This window comes from Drosophila suzukii, chromosome 2R, assembly GCF_043229965.1.
Source record: "Drosophila suzukii chromosome 2R, CBGP_Dsuzu_IsoJpt1.0, whole genome shotgun sequence".
NCBI lineage: Eukaryota > Metazoa > Arthropoda > Insecta > Diptera > Drosophilidae > Drosophila > Drosophila suzukii.
Window position 1 is genome coordinate 23,668,402 of NC_092081.1, and position 20,384 is coordinate 23,688,785.

The window sequence follows — 20,384 nt, forward strand, 5'->3', positions numbered from 1 at the left end:
GACCCAAGCACTCACAATTCCCGTGATATATTTGCTTCATCAGAAAATTAATTAGATTTAAAATGTGGATATGTGGAGCGACACAACGCTTGAGTTAATTGTATTGTTATATTCTCACTTGTTTCTGCTCTGAATTTTGTTTTGACACTTTTGGATGAATACTTTTTACTCTCGAGCTGTGCTGAATAAACAAGATATGTTTATCATATACAAGCTTCTATAGAAACTCATTTGCAAATAGTCTGCTGTTGGGGAAAACTATGAACCAAACATGAAGTTCTGTTTTTGCCACAATTGTTCTACCTACGGTTTGTTTAGACAGTGAGTTCTCCAAAAGGCGAACACTCATTTAAGCATTCAACAATTGTAAATTAATCATGGACAACTAAGTGAATGCTTCGAGTAAATTTGTTGAAATCACTGTCTACATTTTTTTTAATTTCTGTCGTAAAGCAATTAAAGTTGTTAGCGGCTATAAAGATAGTAGCGAAACACTTATCGCCTGACACTAATAATAATCTGAACCCTCATACCCGATTGGATTAGAGATGAAGTCGTTCTGGCTCGCCGCAATCTTCGGGATTCTCCTGATTCACTGGACGCAAGCCAATCCTATTTTAAGCGATCCCAAAGTGGCCACTGAGTTCATTATACTCCATAATAATGATATGCATGCCCGGTTCGAGCAGACGAGCGTGAATAGTGGCACCTGTTCTCCGGAAGATGCACATACAAATAAATGCTATGGAGGATTCGCCCGTGTGGCCTACGAGTGAGTTGGGAATACTAGCTCAGAATGAGATACATTGCCCCACAACAATCTTTTCTAGAGTTCGAAAATATCGCAAGGAGGCAAAGGAGGGAGGAACTTCCGTTTTGTATTTAAATGCCGGTGACACTTACACTGGAACCGCTTGGTTTACTATTTTTAAGGACAAAATCGCAAGCGCTTTCCTCAACAAATTGGACCCCGATGCCATAGTATGTATTTTCCGCTGCTTCCTCCAAAAAAAAAAAGATCAACCTCTACTTTTATTTGTAGTCACTGGGCAACCACGAATTCGATGAGAGAGTGGAGGGTCTGATACCCTTTCTCAATGAAGTTAACTTCCCTGTACTGGCCTGCAATCTGGATCTCAGCAAGGTTCCCGAGTTGAAGGCCACCAAGCACTTGGCCCACTCCGCCATCCTGGAGGCTAATGGCACCAAGATAGGTGTTATTGGTTATCTGACCCCAGATACCAAAAAACTCACTCTTAATATGGATGTAGAGTTTAAGGAGGAGGTGGAGTCCATCAAGTAAGTGGGTGAATGCCCTTAATCATTGCAAGCTAATCCCCAAATCTTTTTCCCAGTGCTGAGGCCAAGGGACTCAAGGCCCAGGGCATTAAAATCATCATTGCTCTGGGTCACTCGGGTTACTCGAAGGATCAGGAGATAGCCAAGAACTGTCCGGAGGTGGACATCGTGATTGGTGGGCATACAAACACATTCCTCTACAACGGTGCCCAGCCGGATGCGGAACACATTGATGGACCGTATCCCACGATGGTCAAGCAGAAGAGCGGCAAGGAGGTTCCAGTGGTTCAAGCCTATGCGTACACCAAGTATCTAGGAAAACTCCATGTACAGGTATGTAACTTGAAAAATAATAACATTTTAAAAATGACATTTTATATATGATCCCGCATTTGATGAGAACATTACTTCTAAAACAACTGATTTCCCATATATGTAGTTAGATGGTACTTCATGTTCTGTATGGATACTTATAATGTTATACAAAATAGTTTACTTCTATTACAAATAGTAGTATGCATTTGGATGTAGCTCTATTAAATAGGAACTCTTCGTTGTGATAGTTAAAATACTATAAAATAATAGCCTTTGGGTATTTTGTAAACATATAAACATATTCATAGTGATATTTACAATTTTGTTGAATGGGTACATTTAGATAAATTTGAAAATTTAACCAATGGAATGCAAATTTAAATGAAACATATAGTATTTCTAAAACAACTAACATATCTATCAACTTTTAATTACAGTTTGATGCCGAGGGCAATCTCATAAAGTGGGATGGTGCTCCTATTCTGCTCAACGCTTCAGTGGCCCAGGAGCAGGATCTCCTGGAACTCTTAGAGGTCTATCGCCCGAATGTAACTAGATTGGAGAAGGCGGTCGTGGGACACTCGAAGGTTCATCTGGAGGGACGCAAGGAGATCTGTCGGGCTGAAGAGTGTAACCTGGGCAACCTGGTGACCGATGCATTCGTTTTTAGTCGGATTATGGAGGATCAGGGTGGAGATTTCTGGACGGATGCAGCCATATCTCTGATGCAGGGAGGAGGTAACTGGGACCAAGTAGTTTTATCAGTAAAGAAACAAAAACTTTTCTTTTCCACAGGCATTCGCAGCTCCATTGAAAAGCGATCCGATGGCTCTATCACCGACAGCGACATCCTGTCCGTTCTGCCCTGGGAAAATGATCTCTTTATGGTGCCCATGTCGGGCAAAAGTCTTCGAAGGGCTTTGGAGCATGGTGCTGGGTTGAGGGGCAAGGATTCGGACGGTGGCTTCTTGCAGGTATCCGGAATCCACGTGGTCTTCAACCTAAAGAAACCCGAGGGTCAGCGAGTGGTCTCCGTGCAAGTTCGATGTGCCGCCTGCCGAGTTCCCACCTATAGCGATCTGAATGATACGGCCATCTACAATGTCGTCGTGGGAGAGTTCCTGTTGGATGGTGGAGATGGTCATGTAATTAGGGACTCAGTCCACAAGCCACATCGCCTCAAAAATAACGATAAGCAGGCCGTTTCCCAGTATCTAAAGCAGCAGGAGTATGTTTATCCCGAGATTGAAGGTCGTATCATTTTCACGAATTCCGCCAGTGTACTTATGGGCTCCTCAGCAGCCCTGCTCCTTATCTCTTCCATCCTGATGAAGATGATTAGTTAGAATATTTTAGCTATTAAAGAGCTTTAACCATACCCCCAGTTTCTGCTTCGATATTATGGTATTTAAGATGTTGAATCAAAACTGTAATATTGGAGTACAAGTTCAAGGTGCCAAAATAGCTTGTATGTATAAAGTGAAAACCTGCAAGTTAAAATAAAAATAAAAAAACTTGTATTTAAAGAAGTTTTTTAGTCGGGTAAAAGTAAACTTTAAGGCAAATCTGGATAAATGGAATTGGCTGTTGGTTTACACTAGAATTTGAAGTTTCTTACATTGTGTATGATACTGCATAGTTTTAGGCTGGGTTTAAAAACTATAGAAATTGTATCAACAATGCAACAAAAAAAAAACATTCGTCTTTAGGATATCCGACCAATCCCAAAAGTAGGCATTTCTACACCCCAGGTCAGAGTTTTCTATTGTTCTTCCATCACTTTACATTTTTCAGTAAAAATGCTTCGACTTACTCTCCAGTGGACCTTTGTCCTCCTGCTTATCCCAAGCTTTCCGAATTGGATATTCAGCCTCAAGATCACCCTGCTCCACACCAACGATATGCACTCCTGGTACGACCCTATTTCCAGTAAGGGTGGAAAATGCAAGGCTGGCGACGATGAGCGGGGGTTTTGTTTCGGAGGATTTGCCAGAGTGGCTGCTGTGTAAGTTTTTTCGGGATAGGAATCTTTCTCAGAGGAGTCCGATGATTTCGTTTTTCTATTTCACGTTTCAGGATTAATGACACTAGAAAGGGTGGAACTGATTCAGTTCTATACTTAAACGGTGGCGATTCCTTCCAGGGAACTCCCTGGTTTTCGGTTTACCGAGGGAAAATGGTCGCTCAAATGCTGAATTTCTTGTCTCCCGATGCTATGGTAGAGTTCTTCAAATTAAATATAATTTGTTATTACTAAGAGCACTTCTGCAGACCCTTGGAGTTCACGAGCTCGACGATGGAACTGCTGCCTTTGCCGAGTTTTTGGACATAATTAATTTTCCAGTGGTTAGCAGCAATATCAATCTGAAAGGGGAACCCAAACTTGCAGATCACAGTAAATTGGTGACCTCTACCGTTATCACAAAGGGAAAAACAAAGATCGGCATTGTGGGTTATATAAGGCCGGATACCAAGGAACGCACTCAGCCCAATAATGTGGTGTATAAACAGGAGGTGCCTGCCATCAAGTATGAGATGGCATGTAATATTTAAATGGTCATTACATTTTACTCCTCTTAGTAAGGAAACAAGAAAACTAGTGGATCAGGGAATCAACATCATCATTGCCTTGGGGCATTCGGGCTATGAAAAGGATAAGGAGATAGCCAGGCGCTGTCCGGATGTGGATCTCGTGGTGGGTGGTCAGTCGCACACGTTTCTGTATTCCGGAAAAGCTCCGAGTAAGGAAGTTTCGGAGGGTCCCTATCCCACCATAGTCGTAAAACCTGATGGCAGGAAAGTGCCTGTGGTTCAGGCCTATGCTTATACGAAATATCTGGGAAATCTGTTGCTAGAAGTGGGACCTTTGAATCTTAATCATGTATCTCTTATTTCGATAGTCCTTCCCTTTTCCAGTTTGACAATGGTGGTAATCTTTTGAGTTTCAAGGGAAGCCCCATTTTATTGGACAGCCGCTTTCAGCCTAGACAGGATGTGCTAAATTTTCTTGATCAGTACCGCCAGGTGATCGATGATATGGAGCGCCATGTGGTGGGGACCACCTCTGTCTATCTGAATGGCGATAGAAGAAGCTGCGGTTTTGGCGAGTGTAATTTTGGCAACTTTATAGCGGATAGCTTTGTTTATGCCCGAGTGCTGGAAACCATGCCGGATAGAAGATCTTGGACAGATGCTCCCATAGGGCTTATAAATGCGGGGGGTAGGTGATTAGATCCAGCTTTAGAGATCTTATTATTTTCAACTTATACCCCATAGCTATTCGAGCCTCCATTGAGCCCGGGGAAACGGGGGCCATTACAGAGGCCGATGTGATGACTGTACTTCCCTTCAGCCACGACATGTTCTACACCAGGATCAGTGGCAGCCAACTGATGAAGGCCCTGGAGCACTCCCTTCAGCTGCGCAGCAAGCATGTGTCCAGTTCCTATCTCCAGGTTTCGGGACTCCGTATGAAGTTCAACCACAGCCGGCCGAAGGGCGAAAGGATCACCGAGATCAGGGCCCTGTGCTCCGCCTGCCAGATTCCGCACTACGAGGCCGTCGAGACGGATAAGTATTACGGCGTGGTACTCACCTCCTTTCTGTTGAACGGCGGCGAGGGCTACAGTTTCATCGATCCAAAGCGACCGGAAGTGGAAAACCTAACCATCCTTGACCGCAATGCTGTCATCCGGTATCTGCAGGAGCACAAGGTCATCTATCCGGAAAGGGAGGACCGCCAGGCTCCTCAGGAGAAGCACTTATCCAACTCGAGCTCTAACCTATTGTTGGAACCCTTCCTAATCTACCTTCTGCACTATCTATGTGTTTGTCGCCGTTTTCTCGGTTAACTTTCGACCCTTCCAAATGGGAAATAGGAAAAGAAAACGATCTGCGTCTCCATGGAGAATCATTATCATTAGCATTCGCTTTCTGTTTTTGCCCATTGCGCAATCGCTTAGAACCGAGATCAGCGATTAAGTCTGTTGTGATCAGTGACCTTTCCTATATAGGTGTCTGGGCTCTAAACAGCTATACTATCAAGTCTAGATTAGCTTTAGTAGAGGTTTTAATGTTTTTACGGGTTTGAATTGCTAATATTAATATTAATAATAAATTGTATGGTTTAATCTGCTTAAGTCGCTTTTTTTTTATTTAACTGATTATTGCTTTTATGTTGACTAAAATACTTTAAATAGACTTGGCAACCAGAAAGTTCATAAAGTGTTAATATAATTATAAATATGTCTTAATTGCCGTTAAGCTCTCATCAATCCGCCAGTTCTTTATCTACCTTAACTACGATTTTCAAGAATCTTTTCTGTGCTAACGCCAGTTTTAAATTTGAAAATCAAGCAGGGTTTAATCAAAGGCAAATTTCTGCGATAAGCCTTGAGAAATCCAACCTTTTAGGTTTCTGAAATCATTTCGTGCTCCTCCCTAACAGCATTTCTGACTTTGACTGATCAGTGAGTGTCTCGGGCATATTCATAGTGCCAGGTGCTACCAGCATGACTCCACTTCTGTGGCTGGCTGTAATTTTGACTGCCAAATGAAGGCTACCAATCTGTATCTGTGGCTTGGACTTGGGGCTCTGGTCTTTGGGCTCCCGTCTCTGTCTTTATAGCTCTTTATAGCGGCTCTGGTCTCGTTCTCGGGTGTCTTCTGCTGGTGCTAAGCACTATTAAATTCCCCATGGTTAGGCTTTTCATGAGAAGTTCACGGCGCACCGACCCCGCCGACCTCTGCCCACATAATAGTCATCAAGCTCGTGTTTGCCGCCCCTGCATCGTCTTTTCCCCTCGATTCTCCTCGGTATCCCAGCCATTGGCCATTGGCTTTAGCTATAGCTTTGGCTTGGGCTTTGGCCCCAATGTCTGCTACTGGCGGCGTGTTCCAGCTTCAGATCCAGCCTCAGCTCCATCTCCATCTCCATCTCCGGCTGCAACAGCAGCTCCAGGGTTCTGCTGTCGTGAGAAGCACATACACATCATGGATATGCACACACATTGCATCCACATCCGCATCCACATCCATGCCCAACTCGATCGTAGGCGACACAAACACCATCTACTGTCGGCAGTTGGCCAGGGAATTGCGTGCACAGAGGGAAAATATTGTCCTGCACCTTAGAAAATGAGAATTAAAGGTAATATTTATCTACCTTATCCGACCCTAAGTTTGGGGGGAGCTGTAATTTATTTTCAATAGGTTGAAATAGACATTTTATAGGTTTCAGGTGTTCTTAATATTTAGAGTTGAGTGATTGTCACCGGCATATGCAGTGTCTCTACCCCATGGGATACGATTTGACTGCGCCGGCGCTTGGCCGACACACGCACAGTATACGGCACATACACATTAATAAGCTGGGGATCTGGGCCTTGAATATGTTTTTCTTGGAAAGGGTAGATATTAAATGTAACATGCCTAGTAATTTAGTAGTTTCTTCTCTCAGTGAGTGATAAAGGTAGAAGGGTGGGAAAAGGGGGCGGGTCAGCGGGAGCTGGCATGTAATTATGTGGCCCCGTATACCAAGTCTGTGGCTCTGGACATCGGTCAAGTGCGGAATCGGGCACTTTTGCGAGGCAACACGCTACAGTCGGCACCTGGTACTCGGCTATCAGTCATTCGGTTAGTCATGGCTCAGAGAGGTTCTTGAACCCGTACCCATGCCATACCCACACCCACACTATCCGCATCCGCAGCCACATCCACATCCACACCCGCATAAAGGTTGGCAGTGGCATTTCAATTTCGCAAATGAACCCCACTAACTTGGGCCGTTCTAACTTGGCTATAATCTTGGCTGTCGGTCGGTGTGTCTGCACATAAAAGTCTACTTCCGTCTTTCTTTCATTCCTATTTGATTCCCTTCATTAAGAATGCCTCTTGGTTTCCTGCCTAGCTCTCGTACTCCTCCACCTCTATAAGTTTCGACCGTTTAGGTCTAATGGCCGTATTAGCGACATGAGAATGGAGAAGATCGCGCGCCATTTGTTGGGGCATTACCAGCAATCCGAGTATCGTATCTGGCATCTGTTCTATATCGAATTGAGACATGGGAATTGCGGAGTGTGTGTGTTTGTGGAACTGGAAGCAGATCATGCATGGGTCAATGAGTTGCGCGACTCACAAATTAGTTGAAATCATCCAAAATCCCCCTTCGGAGATGTGATTTTCGTGTTGATGCGGTTAGGTCTGCGCTTGCCATTGTTGCCAGTTATTCCTGTAGTTGCGCCGGTCGTGATTTTGTTGCCCAGTTCGCCAGAAACGTTGAATTGGCTTCACCTTTTGACATGGAATCTGAAATGACGTGAAGCAACAGCCAAAGGAAGAGCAGCACCTCCTCCTCGATGGACTTCTTTCTTCTGTGTCCCCAATTCCAGCTCCTCCGCTTTGATTGCCAGTTAGCCATCTCAACCCCATCCCAATCCCAGTCCCAAGCCCCATCCAAATCCCCATCGAATCCTCCGGCCAATGCTCATTTGGTTTCGTTTCTCGTTTCGTTTCAGCTTCATTGCTCTGCGATCGAAATTATTTACCGTTGATATGGTTATGGTCAAGGCGAACGGGAAAGAATCGGACGAAGAAGGCCAATTGCGATTCCTAGGAGGTGGGAGGATCATTGGGTTACCTTGTTTTTGGTCCATATAATGATTTGAGCGCCGAAAAGAGTGGGAGATCAGTTTATTTGGGGAACATTAGGGAACCATGCGAACCCATCTAAAAATGCTTGTCTTTTATTTATATTTTCCCAACCGTTTTAAGGGGTATAGGTATACAGATAAGTTTAAATTCCTAAAGAGTTCCTGACTTCAGCGGGTCAGCTCCGCCTTATATGCCCCACCATCTTCATAACTTTGCAAACGAAAGACCTGGAAAACATTTATTGAAATCCAGGCATTCATTTGTGAATATTTTAATAAGTTTATTATAAATGCACATGACTCATGGCAGTCGAAAGGTGGAGTGGGAATCGGACATGAATTATTTATGCAAGAACGGATCGAATCGGATGGGTTGGAATAGGATGGGATGGTCTAGGATCGGATAGGATGGGATGGGGTTGTACTGGATAGGTCCTGATCGGTTTGCTGGTCATGTTCCTGCCATTTTGTGGGCTGGGCCCTCACGACAGTTGCCACGATGGCGATGAGTGTGTGCGATGTGACCTCCGATGCAAATGCTGATGACCTTCGTACCGCCAAGGACACACACACACACCTGGCTTATCCGATCAGAAAGATATTCTAATTAGAACGCAGGCAAGTGGAAATGTGCGATGTCCGCCTCAAAAGAATATCGGAGTGTCATTTCTCAAGCCGCGAAACCCGATTCACATTAAGCCTTTGATCCCAAGCGGAAAAAGTGTGTATTAGTGCTTCCATATCTGCTTTTCTACTTTTGGTTGTTCATTTACACAGAGAGAAAATAAGGCTGTTACTATAATATTCAAATAGATATTTACTTTTTAATACCTGGCTAGTAGAGTCAAAAGGAAAACGGTTCTGAAAAACGATATCTCCATCTTCAAAAACAACTAAGAACAGTATGAAGTTTTCAATACTTTATTTAGGTACTTAATATTAAGATAATTGATTATCATATTTGGATGTGGTAGATTCTATTAATACGAAAAGTCTACAGTTTGTATTATTAATGGTTCAAATCATACCGCTCTCAATTGATTTCTTTTAAAATGTATTCTTTCATTGATCAAGTCAGATCCATCATATATCACATTTTCTTTCTGTACACTTTAGGCTAGATGCCATGTCCATGTCGTCATCATCAGCATCATCGCTAAACTTGACGCTAAAATGGATGTGGATACACAGGAGCAACTCACACACACTCACAAACGGGCCTGGGGAGAAGAGCAGGGCAAGGCGGAGGAACGCCGAGGAGCAGGAGAGGCTAGAGGACGACAAGAGAAGAGCCAAAGAGGCAACCAAAGTCCGTTGGCAAAAGCCAAAGTCGAGGATTTCTACCAAAAGGCGAATTAAATTCCTCAATCTGGTGCCGAGTTTATTTTTAGACCAAAAACAACAAGCAACAGGAACAAGAACAGCAACTAGCAATGAAATGGGAACAGGAGGTGGGGCAGGAAGAGGAAGAGTAGGGGGAGGCGGCCAGAACAAGAAGAAGACGACAGCAGCGACGAAGCCAGGAACACACATGCACTGGAAACAAATTTAACGTCCTCGGGGGTAGCTCAGAAATCTATTAGTTCGTTATTAGAATTGAATTCCTACGTACATGCACATACATTTCAAACGAATTCCGATTTTTGATTCCGATATTCTTGCGAACTGGGAGGAAAAATGTTTAAAAAAAACAAGTACCTCCCAGGAATCTCAGGAATATGCATGCATAGTCCCCGTATTGCAGCTTTTATAGTTTCCGAGATCACAGCGTTTATACGGACAGACGGACAAAGGGACAAACGGACAGACTGATATGGCTAGATCGAGTCAGCTAGTGATCCTGACCAAGAACATATATTCTTTATGGGGTCGGAAACGCTGCCTTCCTTTTCCGACGAATCTAGTATACCGTTTTACTCTACAAGTAACGGGTACAACCACATGTAGATTCATGGATGCTATAATATATTTTTGGATAAAATTATTATTATCATCAGTAGATGTCGTCATTAGATGTCGGTTTATATGTGATATACGTTTTTTACATATTATTTCTGTAATACTTATTTTTAGTGTTAAACCATAAAAAAAGATTTCACATATAAACAACACCTTCAATCCAAAGCCATCAACACCAACTGCTGATTTCGGATTAGTGAAACTATTAAATTAATCATAGTTCCCAAGCAATTGTCTAAACCTAAAAACTGCTTATGTTTTCGGATGACGTTTTGTTGAATTTTGTAATTTAAAAACAACATTTATTCCAGTGCATTTCTTCACACAAATACAAATGGTGAGGATCAGAAGATCAAGCTAAGAAGAAGCAGCGGCAGCCGCGAGTATAGATGGATGAATGCTGTTAAAGGCGAAGGCCATCCAGGCCCCTCCCCCCCACGAGAGCCTCCTGGTGGAAAATCCAGAAATCCAGATTGCAAGGAGTCCAACCAGCAGCCGCGTCGGTCACATTAAGCCCACTGTGCGTCGCAGTCGCGTCGCAGTCAACCTCGTCGTCGGCGTCGGCGTCCACCCGGCGGCCGTTTTACCAACAAAATGCCAACCAAAACGAAGGGCCAAAATCTCGGTGCGTTGTACTTGCGATAGAATTTTCGATTGCAATGGGCACGCACAGGTTTTTAGCAGCAGTCGCACCACCCAATCCACGGATCCACGGATCCACCGATCCTCCACATCCTCCGCCGTCCAACTGGGAAATTGCGGGCAATTCATTTCCCATGACTGTTAATCACTTGGCCATTATTATGTTTAGCCGAACGCGTACATAATTATAGCCTGCAACGGTCGATCGGGCCATGTGTCCAATGGGATTAACTATTGGTTGAGCTAGAACTGAACCAGAATTAAATAAGAGTGATAAAGGCGAGATGGGAGTATTCCACAAGCCGTTGAAGCAGGGATCAATTATCCATACCTGGATGGCATCTATACAAAACGAATAAATGTGTCCCGAGACTAGGTCTTGGTTGGGATATCGAAATCCTCCACGATGTTGCTGTACAAGTTACCCTTTCTTTCTTCCCGTGTAAAGTCTCTCTCCCTCCTTTAGACCTGCGCTTATAATTGGTGGCTAATTTTCTCTAAGCCACTGAGAGCTCTCGGTTATTAATAATCATTAAACCAATATTTATCCTTCTCCAAGTTCTAAGGTTAATTAGAAAGCTCCGAGGCAGTAGCCAAAGACGGCGGAAAAGAAGCCAAGAAGGTGCCTTTAATTACACATGCACACATTTATCATATTTTCGGTGGACGGAGGTGGTGGAAAAAAATGAAGGAGTGTAAGTTCGGGTTTTGCGGCTGGCACCCGCAGAAAAGAAATATTGTCAAAATGCAAAGCAGAAGATCATTATTACATTTCACGCTTCCAGCAAAAATATGTAAGTAAAAGAGCCAACCGAAACCGCAGAAAGCAGCGAGTTCAGTTCCACGGGCGACTCTACGTCGCGATAGCGTACCAAATTAATGGAAATGGAACCACATTGCGTTGGGTTCATGGAAGAGTGGCAGTGGCGGGGGGTTTCAGGAGGGGCCTTCGCAGGGGGTTGGCCGGGGAAGAACGTGCAGCGAGCCCTACAGGTAAGACTGTAGCGAAGGCGAAGAAAGACCAGCAGAAAGAACCTAAAACCAAAGCGTCGTTGTGGGAGAAAGAATAAAACTAACAATGGACTGCGATGACTCTCCGCCGACGCCGCCGTCGACGTCAGCTGAGCAGTCGACGGCTCTGACTCCCATTGGAATGATGACGGCGACGTGCAGTGGAGTTGTACATAGGTGTGAGGGGCACTGAAAAAAATAGTATCAAGAATGCTTTTACATCTGGGGATCCCTTAACTCCCAAGAATAATTCGTACATAACATTAGTTCCAACGTTATTAAGGAGGATTGGGGACAAACTTCTCTTGTGAGACATTTATTTTATTTCCCCGCTGGAAAAGTTATATAATGTTGAATCGTCTTACAATTTAACACAGACCAGAATTGTTAAATTCTGAAAATATTGCGTAGCATACTTTTAGAAACCTTTTCAAAGAAAACATGGTTAAAATTTCCATCACAGCCAATCATACCAATTTCTCTCCGTGTATTAATATTTCGGTTTGAGCCCGCTTTTGTATGCCTTTGGTTTATTGCGCTCTTTGTCTAGCACTGACTTCGGCTCACACACACCACGAAAGACAGGAAGAACTCGCACTCACACAGACGCCCAGTGAGGCCAATTTCCAATCACATCCATGAAATAAGCAAATAGTTGGTTCTGTCCGATTCGGCTATTTCTTCTTTCTCTCCACGGTCTTTTCCCGTCTTTTCCCGTTTTTCAGCCAGCAATTTCCTTCTTAAGCTAACTGCTTTCGGCACCAAGCGACATTTAGCAGCGCTAACTTGGCCAGAACAGAAGCTCAGCGGATCTCAAGTTTCCAATTACCAATTCCAATTTCGGGATCCAAGGATTAACACAAGTCGCAGCCTCGAAATCTGTATCTGTGTCTGTTCGTGAGTCGCCCTGAGTGTGTGTGTGTGCTGACTGGAAGAGGAAACTGGAACTGGAATCGCTGGAGTTCTGGAAGCAGCGAGTCTGATCGTCGTTCTTGGCCTCTTCTTCGGCTCTTCTTGGCCATCCATTCCCGAGTTCTTCTTGGCGGACATTCGCGGCTGCGTGATATTGGCCTGATCAGTTGAGCGATCAGTCGACGACGAAGGCTTGCAGTGAACGCGACGTGAAGTGCTGAACTCCAAACTCCAAACACTCCTTTAGAACCACCTCGAACGCGCGTCCCCGAAACGCTGAGAACCCGATTCGTATTCCCCGACCGTCGCCAGTGGCAATCAGATAGCAGATAGTGCTCCGCGCTCCCAACAATCCAACCACCCGAAGAAAAGATGGCCAAAATCGTACTCTTCTGCCTGCTGAGCCTCTTGGCATGCGCTGCAGGTTAGTAAAGTCACTGAATTTTGATTAATTTTCTGGCAGGAGTTAGAACCTTTATATTTTGTCGGTTATTGTTATTTATGTGCTGCCTTTGGTTTCAATACTCAGGTTCACTTAAATGGATTTGGAATCAGATTTTATTCATTGTTGAAAATGATCTTTTTCACTTTATTAGGGGATGTAAAATATTAAAGATTGTTTGTTGCTAGAATACTTTTAACGTTGATATTATAATGAATGCAGATTCAACTTAAAAGGCAGTAGGCTCAGCGATTAGATTTGAATTCGAATTATATTTTCTATAAATTTGTATAATATTAGTTAAATATTTTAAGAGTCTGCTAAAGTAAAGTTGTGTTTTTCTTTTTAATATTTGTTAGAAACTTATCCGTAGCTAACTCTCAGAAAGGGCAGAAACTTATTTTTTAAGTGCAGACCTCTTTTAAAACGTGACTAGCTGCCAAGCAAATTATACAACTTTTCAGAACAAAAAAAAAAGGAATAATTAAGCTTTTATCCTCCGCATCTGTAAATGCCTTGCTAATTGGCGGCTTACCTCTGTCCGTCAATGATAATTCAATCTCCAAGAAACCCTGTAATTATTCCTACCTTCTCGCATTTAACAAGTAAACAAAAGATGTTCTACAGAACTGCAAAGCCTGAAAAACGAGGAAAAAGAAAAGAGTTTCTGGCGAAACGAATGATGCATTCCCATCATTATATCCGAATCAGAGTCGCGTCATTAAGTTTGCTCAGTGTTTTTGCATCGATTCTTCTGTCTTCATTCTTCGCTGAGCTCTCTTCTCATCGATTACCCACCAGAATTGTTCCCGTTCCCATTCCCATTCCCCATTCCGAACAAACTGGCTTTTTTATCAATTTCCCTCTGCTTATCCCAGTCGGCATCTCCATTATAATGATTTGCCTGCTAACTGGCCCGAGGGACGTTAGGTGCCAACAAATAACTAGAGTTAGCCGCATCCTCCGGCAATGGCATCAGCCTCAACATCCACGGCAGATCCCCATCGGGTCCCCTTGGAACACTAGCATTGACTTTGACTGCATCATTAGAGACGTGCTAGATTCGCGATCTATCGCTGGCCAAGCGTAATTACCTTCGGAAATTATGGTGCTCGAGAGCTGCAGGCTAGTTCCCTGCCCAATTATGGGGTTACCTATCCCGATCCCGATTCCGATCTCGATCTTGCCTTGCTCTTGCTCTTGGTCCCAATCCCGCAGTCGAATTCACGTCCAAAGTCAGTGTCAAATTAACTGCAATTGGGACGGGGCTCGTTATCTTCTAAGCCAAGTGGCTTAGCTCTCTTCTATTTCGAATCCGATTTAGTTTGAAATTAATGCTTGGATTGAATCCGATCCCCCGAGCTCCAAACTTAAATTGCCCCATTAAAACGAAATTTAAAAATTTCTTTGGCTCGATGAGCTTATGATATCATGGCGTGGTCATTATTCTTATTAGGCAGATGGAAATCTCAGCAGCTCGGACGCATAATAAATAAACCCCCGAAATCTTTTCATTCATAAATCTTCAACGTCTTCTTCACTTGTCTATCATCAGCCTGATCGGGGCAAAGACTTTGACTTGACTTTGTGTGTGTCTTGCATTTAAATCGCCGGAAATAATTTCATATACGAGCAAAGTACACATAATGATGTGTGTGTGCTCAAACACTGGAACTCTGTTGATGTCTAGGAACCTGTCTATATCCCATATCCCCTATGCCGTATCCCATATCCAATATCCATCCACGACAAGTGCCATAAATGGCCAAGTGTCTAAGAAGGGGTCGTTGGTTGAGTTGAAAAACAAAGTACTCGCACTGGTATTTGTGTTTATCTTTTGAGCCGCTTTGTAAGGGCCAATACACACAGATATGTGTGTACACAGAGATACTTTCCGAGAGGGCCAAGATCTTTGTTCCTCGGCTACCTGATGCCCCGAACCAAAACTCAAATCCGAACCCAAAGTCACTGTCATCTTGCATTGTTCCCAGCCTCGCAGACTTATTTTTACTTTACTTTACTTCTCGGGTCAGCTATTACTCAAGATTCTTCGTCTCTTCATTTCGGACTGACCAGCGGGCTAATTAATGTCATCAGCACCTTGATTCCCCATTTGGGATTTCGTGTAATTAGCCGGCAGAGGTCAGGAACCTCATAAGTGCTCCTGGTCATCATCATCATTATCATCATTGTGAATCACGCGTCCAATTTGGGGTTCCAAAGTTTTGTTCCTCTTTCTTATGTAGTGGGGCCCAACGATGGCTAGCCACTTTTTTGGTAATCCTATTTAATGATGTTTCTGCGATTACGCATGCGATGTCCGCAGTTAAAACCGTTACCGTTTTCGCTGTTTCGGTTACGCATTGCGATTCCAATTGCGTTCGAAATTCACAGATATAGGTAGGAAGGTTCATCAACCTACAGCGAACTTGACTTATAGTTTGATAATCTGAATAGGTCTTATAGCTTATATTTCTTTACCATTGGACTCATTTAAGGATCTTCTAATAAAATTAAAAACTGTTGAAATCTCATTTTCTTGAAACCCTATAGGTCAACGCATTACGACGATCCACTTAGATGGAGTGCAGTACTTCATCAGCCGAATGAACCCCTATTCCCCGGAGCTCAACTACTTCCTGGCCTATCAGTACTGCCGTTCGTTGGGCCTCCAACTGGCCTCCTTTGAGACGAAGGAGAAGGCCGAGTCGATGACCACGTATTTGAAGAATGCCGGTTACGGCAACTACGATTTCTGGACCTCCGGCAATCGCCTGGGCACGGGCATGTTCCTATGGATGAGCACTGGTTTGCCTTTCAATGCCACATTCGATTTCTTTGAGAACTCGGCGGACGCCATCCAGGCCGGTCTGCTGGATCCCGTCGATCATAATAGCAACACCTCTCCCCAGCGCACCGCCCGCGACAGGTAAGTAGTCCTAGTCCAATGAAACACAGAGAAAGCGGTGGTATAAAACGAATTGGTTGTTGAATTTGTAGAGAATCAAAAATAAGATGGGTCAGTTTGAATTTATTGTTAAAGGCTTCTACTACTATGGAGACACTTTATGAAATGATTATAGAAAAGATACAATCTCTATAACAAGGAGGTATTCCATCAAACCCATAGAATAACCCCCTTCTCTGTGTCTCTGGCCTCACTTAACCAAACCGATCTACATCGATATCCTCTCCGTTCCCCGTCTCCAATCTACAGCAGCAGTGGCGCCGAGAAGGGATGCGTTATCCTGAAGCAGCCCACGCTCAAGTGGATGCCCGAGGACTGCTCCGCCGTAAAGGACTTCATCTGCGAGCAGACCCGCTGCTACTACTACAACTACGGCAGCATCCCCGTCTCGTCGGCGCAGGGGTAAGGACACTTGACCGCGGAGCCACTCCACCTAACTCCACATAACTCCACAACTCTACCACAATCCACAAAAACACGCAAATCACTGAGAACAGACATTTAGAGCACTGATTGGAGGAGGAACTAAGAATATTGATAATGCAATAAACAAATTATGCTATAATTAACGTTAATTAATTCGCTATACGAGCTGCCCGCCCTGTGGCAAATTAAACAAATGTCCCTAATTAAGTAAAACAAAAACATATTTATACCAGATACCAGATAAAAAAAACTATAAACTGAAACTTAAACTAAAACTTAAACTCAACCCAAATCAAGAGATTACGCAAGGATTATTTAGTTGACCACAAACACACACACACTGAGACACACACACAACACACAGACATTGACAGAGTGCGAATCCGATTTCGGTTCCCAAAACAGAATTTGCAAAAAGAATGAACCAATAGGTGAGCTAAACCCCAAATCGTAACCAATCTACCATAACTACACACACAATCTATATGCATATGTACATCTAAAGACTAATGCGACTTCTTACTAACGCCACTCCAAGTTCTATAAGCCATACCAAAAAAAATGGGTGGCCGAAACTCTACTCAATCCTGATTGAAACTTTAAAGATTCCAAAAATATCGACCAAAAGAACACTACCTTGTAGACGCCAATGGGATGACCAGAACAAAGAAAGTTAATGCAATTTTAAATGTCAGGAGCCTTAAAATATTAGCAAAGAAGAAGAAACAATCTTTTTTCATAGAAATGTGAATTCAAAAATCCTTTTTTAAAGACCCATCTATAACTTTTCTTTATAATAGGCATTTTTAAAGGACTTGGTTTTTAACTCCATACAAAATTATACTTGTTTTTTGACCATAATAATATACTTAAAGTAAAGTGTTCGATATTTTAAATGACAAAAGCTAAAAGTTAGGAAAGTTGAAGTGATATTTCCTATAAGATTGCATTGGCTTTTGTGGAACATCCCATATGAGCGCCAGAAATGTATTTTGTTTGGTGGTTTGGGGCTTAGCTTCCTTAGATGTTGTATCGCTCTCGTTGCTGTCGTTGTTGTTGCTGTTGTCATGATGATTTTGTGTTCAACTAACTAACCTTAGGCTAAGCAACTTTCGCACTAACCTCGCCCTAGAACCGCCCACGAATCAGAGATTGCCGACTAAAACTTTTATTGTTATTTCTCCACGTCCTTGTTGTGCGATTTAGGCGTCCCATCACCTCGACCACTCCCAGGACTCCAGCCTCCCTGATGAACCTGCATGTGGCCGCCACCACCACCCCGTTGCCCCTGTTAATGTCCACCAGTGGAGCCATGTACACCGCCGCCAAGGCCAAATCCTCGCCAGCTGTGGGCCATCGTCTGATCGATGATTCCAGCTCCTCCCAGCAGCAGCCTTCCTTCATGTCCTTCAAACTGAACCACGATCGCTCTCTGCCGGATACGGACTCCGCCGATGTGGATGTGGAGGATCAGGAGCACGATGACCACGAGGTTGAGGAGGAGGGCGAGGAGGAGCACGAGGAGCATGAGAACTTCGAGGAGCATGCCCGCGAGTTGGGCAACGATGGGGATATCAAGGAGCACGTGTTTCCCCTGAGCGACAACGAACTCCATCCCGAGATGCATTCCATTGAGGAGGTGCAGCAGCAGCTGCAGCATCAGGATCAGGACCAGGGTGAGGACACGGAGGCGGACTCAGCGCCATCTCCTGCGGCGGCTGAGGAAAACGAGAGTTCGCAGCACGATTCGGAGGCGGATGGGGAGCACGAGCTGGAGGCTGAGGGCGAGACCGAGCCGGAGAACGAGTCTCCGGTGGCTCCCGTTCAGGCCAGCGAGCCCTTGATCCTCCCCAGCTCCACGGAATCCCCGGCTGCCGCCATCGAGGAGCGTATCAAGCAGATCGCCCAGGACTTCCAGAAAATGGCCAGCTCCCAGGAACTGCAGCCCAAGGAAGAGCTAACGCCCCAGTCCTCCCTGTCCCTCAACGATCTGATACGCACCCTGCGGCCCAACGAGCAGCAGATCATCCCGCAGATCGACTCGGACTACTCCAATGCCATGCGAGTCCTGGGCAAGCCGCTGGGGGCCAACAACTAGGCCACCTCCCACTAACTTAAGTTGTGTGTGTGTTTTGGGTCGGGGGCCTATATCATCTATCCAGGTTGTCCCGGTTCCACTGAGGAATGGCCATTTTCGAGAGCCGGCCGGACATGTCCGAAAATGACGCTTCTCTCTGAGGACCCCGATGCCCACAGATGACCCCGCTGAAATTAACGATCCAGCAAGAGATTAAAGGAGCTAAGACATTAATCTATATATAAATATAAATATATATGTATTGTATGCTTTAATTGTATGACAACCACCACAAAAAAGGAAACTCTTGATTAATAAACGTAATAAGTAAATAAGCTGATGGGATTTTAAATGGAGCTAGTGGAGCAGGGGATTAGCCCTTACGGATATAACTATGAGGTGACACTCTTTCTAGTGAATGTTTTGTAATTCAAATATCTAGGGATGTAATACTGTTTTTATGAGCTACGTGGAAAACCCATTAAGGCACTAAGCTATCATGGGTTCCTCAAGAAAAGCCCCAAAGTGAAATTATCTTTCTTTCAATCACTCGAAAAGCAGTAAAGTATTCAATAATAGATTATAATCCTCAAAGGCACTGGCCTTCTGAAGATATATCTCATAACGGCTCGTCTTGACCATGGCCCCAGCGCAAGACATAAACAAGTCCGGGGGATTTATTTGGCTTAGTCGAAACGAAGATGAAAGCCAATAATCGTAAATTAACTGCTAAGGCTCTAAAAACTGAAGTGTGTGCCGTGGAATTTTATTGCACTCCGAAAGCCAGCGGCCAAAGAATAAATAAAATCCTCGGTGGGCTTACATCACGATGCCCATGTGTCCATGTCCGTGTCTGCATTCAAATCTGCAAATCATCTTTCTTAATTTAAAGAGGATTCCGAGACGCAGACGCATCACATCAAGTTTTATGTGTGTCGGTGTCGTTCAACAATTGGATGAAGATGAAGATGGAGATGGGAGTTGAGACTTGGGACTTTGGCCGCAGCACACACATTAACCAGAAGATCCAAAGGGGCCCCTGCCCAAGATCCTACACTTAGAAATATTGAGATCGAAAAATGCAAAATCAAATGTTCTAAACTTAATAGTTTGTCTTCTTACTTATTCGAGGAGAACCCTTATTTACGAAAGTACTGTAGAGATAATAATAATATTATTGTTATTTACGAAAGTACTTTAGAGTTTGTTTTACGAGATGAAGCGATCTCCTAATAGATATAAAAGTAGTCTCGAGAAGAAAGTAGTTTTAAGGGTTCAAGATTTCATCGAAACATTTCAGCTCTGAAAAATTTTAAACTAAAAAAAGACAAGCTTAAATGTTTAACGTTTTTAACCCGTTTTTTTCTGAGTGTACCCTTCTCCCATCCCTGCCCACCTGCTGCTCCATCTTGGTCTTGGTCTTCATCTTCATCCTCATCTCGAGCTCCACCTTCGCGCATGCGCAGACGACTGACTTCGTTTGAAGTTCTGTTGACTGATGTTGTTGTTGCTGAAAGTGGTTAATGAAAGAAGCACACACAACTAAATGCGTATATAGAGGCATACCTATATGGTATATGCCAGCAGCAGATGCCAAGACAACCTTGAAATGTATAGCAGGGTCCAACGAACGAATATAAAAAAGGTTCTTTGGTTCTTGCTCTTGGTCTCTATATTTTCTTT

General features: G+C 43.8%; 2 protein-coding genes and 1 long non-coding RNA gene across 6 annotated transcripts; 2 read left to right on the forward strand and 1 right to left on the reverse strand.

Annotated features, from left to right (window-relative positions):
- Positions 1-548: 548 nt before the first annotated feature.
- Positions 549-5,753, forward strand: LOC108010184 (trifunctional nucleotide phosphoesterase protein YfkN). The gene is made up of 12 exons (XM_036813439.3): positions 549-772; positions 831-981; positions 1,043-1,299; positions 1,356-1,632; positions 2,052-2,352; positions 2,410-2,957; positions 3,324-3,619; positions 3,691-3,832; positions 3,886-4,142; positions 4,195-4,471; positions 4,531-4,834; positions 4,891-5,753. Exons 1-12 carry the CDS (start codon positions 549-551, stop codon positions 5,463-5,465), a joined length of 3,609 nt encoding a protein of 1,202 aa, XP_036669334.2. The 3' UTR covers positions 5,466-5,753.
- Positions 5,754-10,818: 5,065 nt separating this feature from the next.
- Positions 10,819-11,952, reverse strand: LOC118876938 (uncharacterized). Its single transcript, XR_005013880.3, has 2 exons — positions 11,197-11,952; positions 10,819-11,114 (listed from the first exon to the last, which is right to left on the reverse strand). It is a non-coding gene; the product is annotated as an uncharacterized lncRNA (long non-coding RNA).
- A 709-nt stretch (positions 11,953-12,661) lies between these two features.
- On the forward strand, positions 12,662-19,036 carry nw (narrow). 4 transcript variants are annotated; one of them, XM_017075249.4, is made up of 4 exons: positions 12,666-13,212; positions 15,784-16,159; positions 16,451-16,600; positions 17,831-19,036. In XM_017075249.4, exons 1-4 carry the CDS (start codon positions 13,161-13,163, stop codon positions 18,720-18,722), a joined length of 1,470 nt encoding a protein of 489 aa, XP_016930738.1. In that variant the 5' UTR covers positions 12,666-13,160; the 3' UTR covers positions 18,723-19,036. The 4 variants fall into 4 exon arrangements, with proteins under 4 accessions (XP_065719494.1, XP_016930738.1, XP_016930737.1 ...); XM_017075248.4 differs by having other exon boundaries at positions 12,668-13,212; positions 16,448-16,600; XM_065863422.2 differs by lacking the exon at positions 17,831-19,036 and having other exon boundaries at positions 12,662-13,212; positions 16,451-16,899.
- Positions 19,037-20,384: the final 1,348 nt, after the last annotated feature.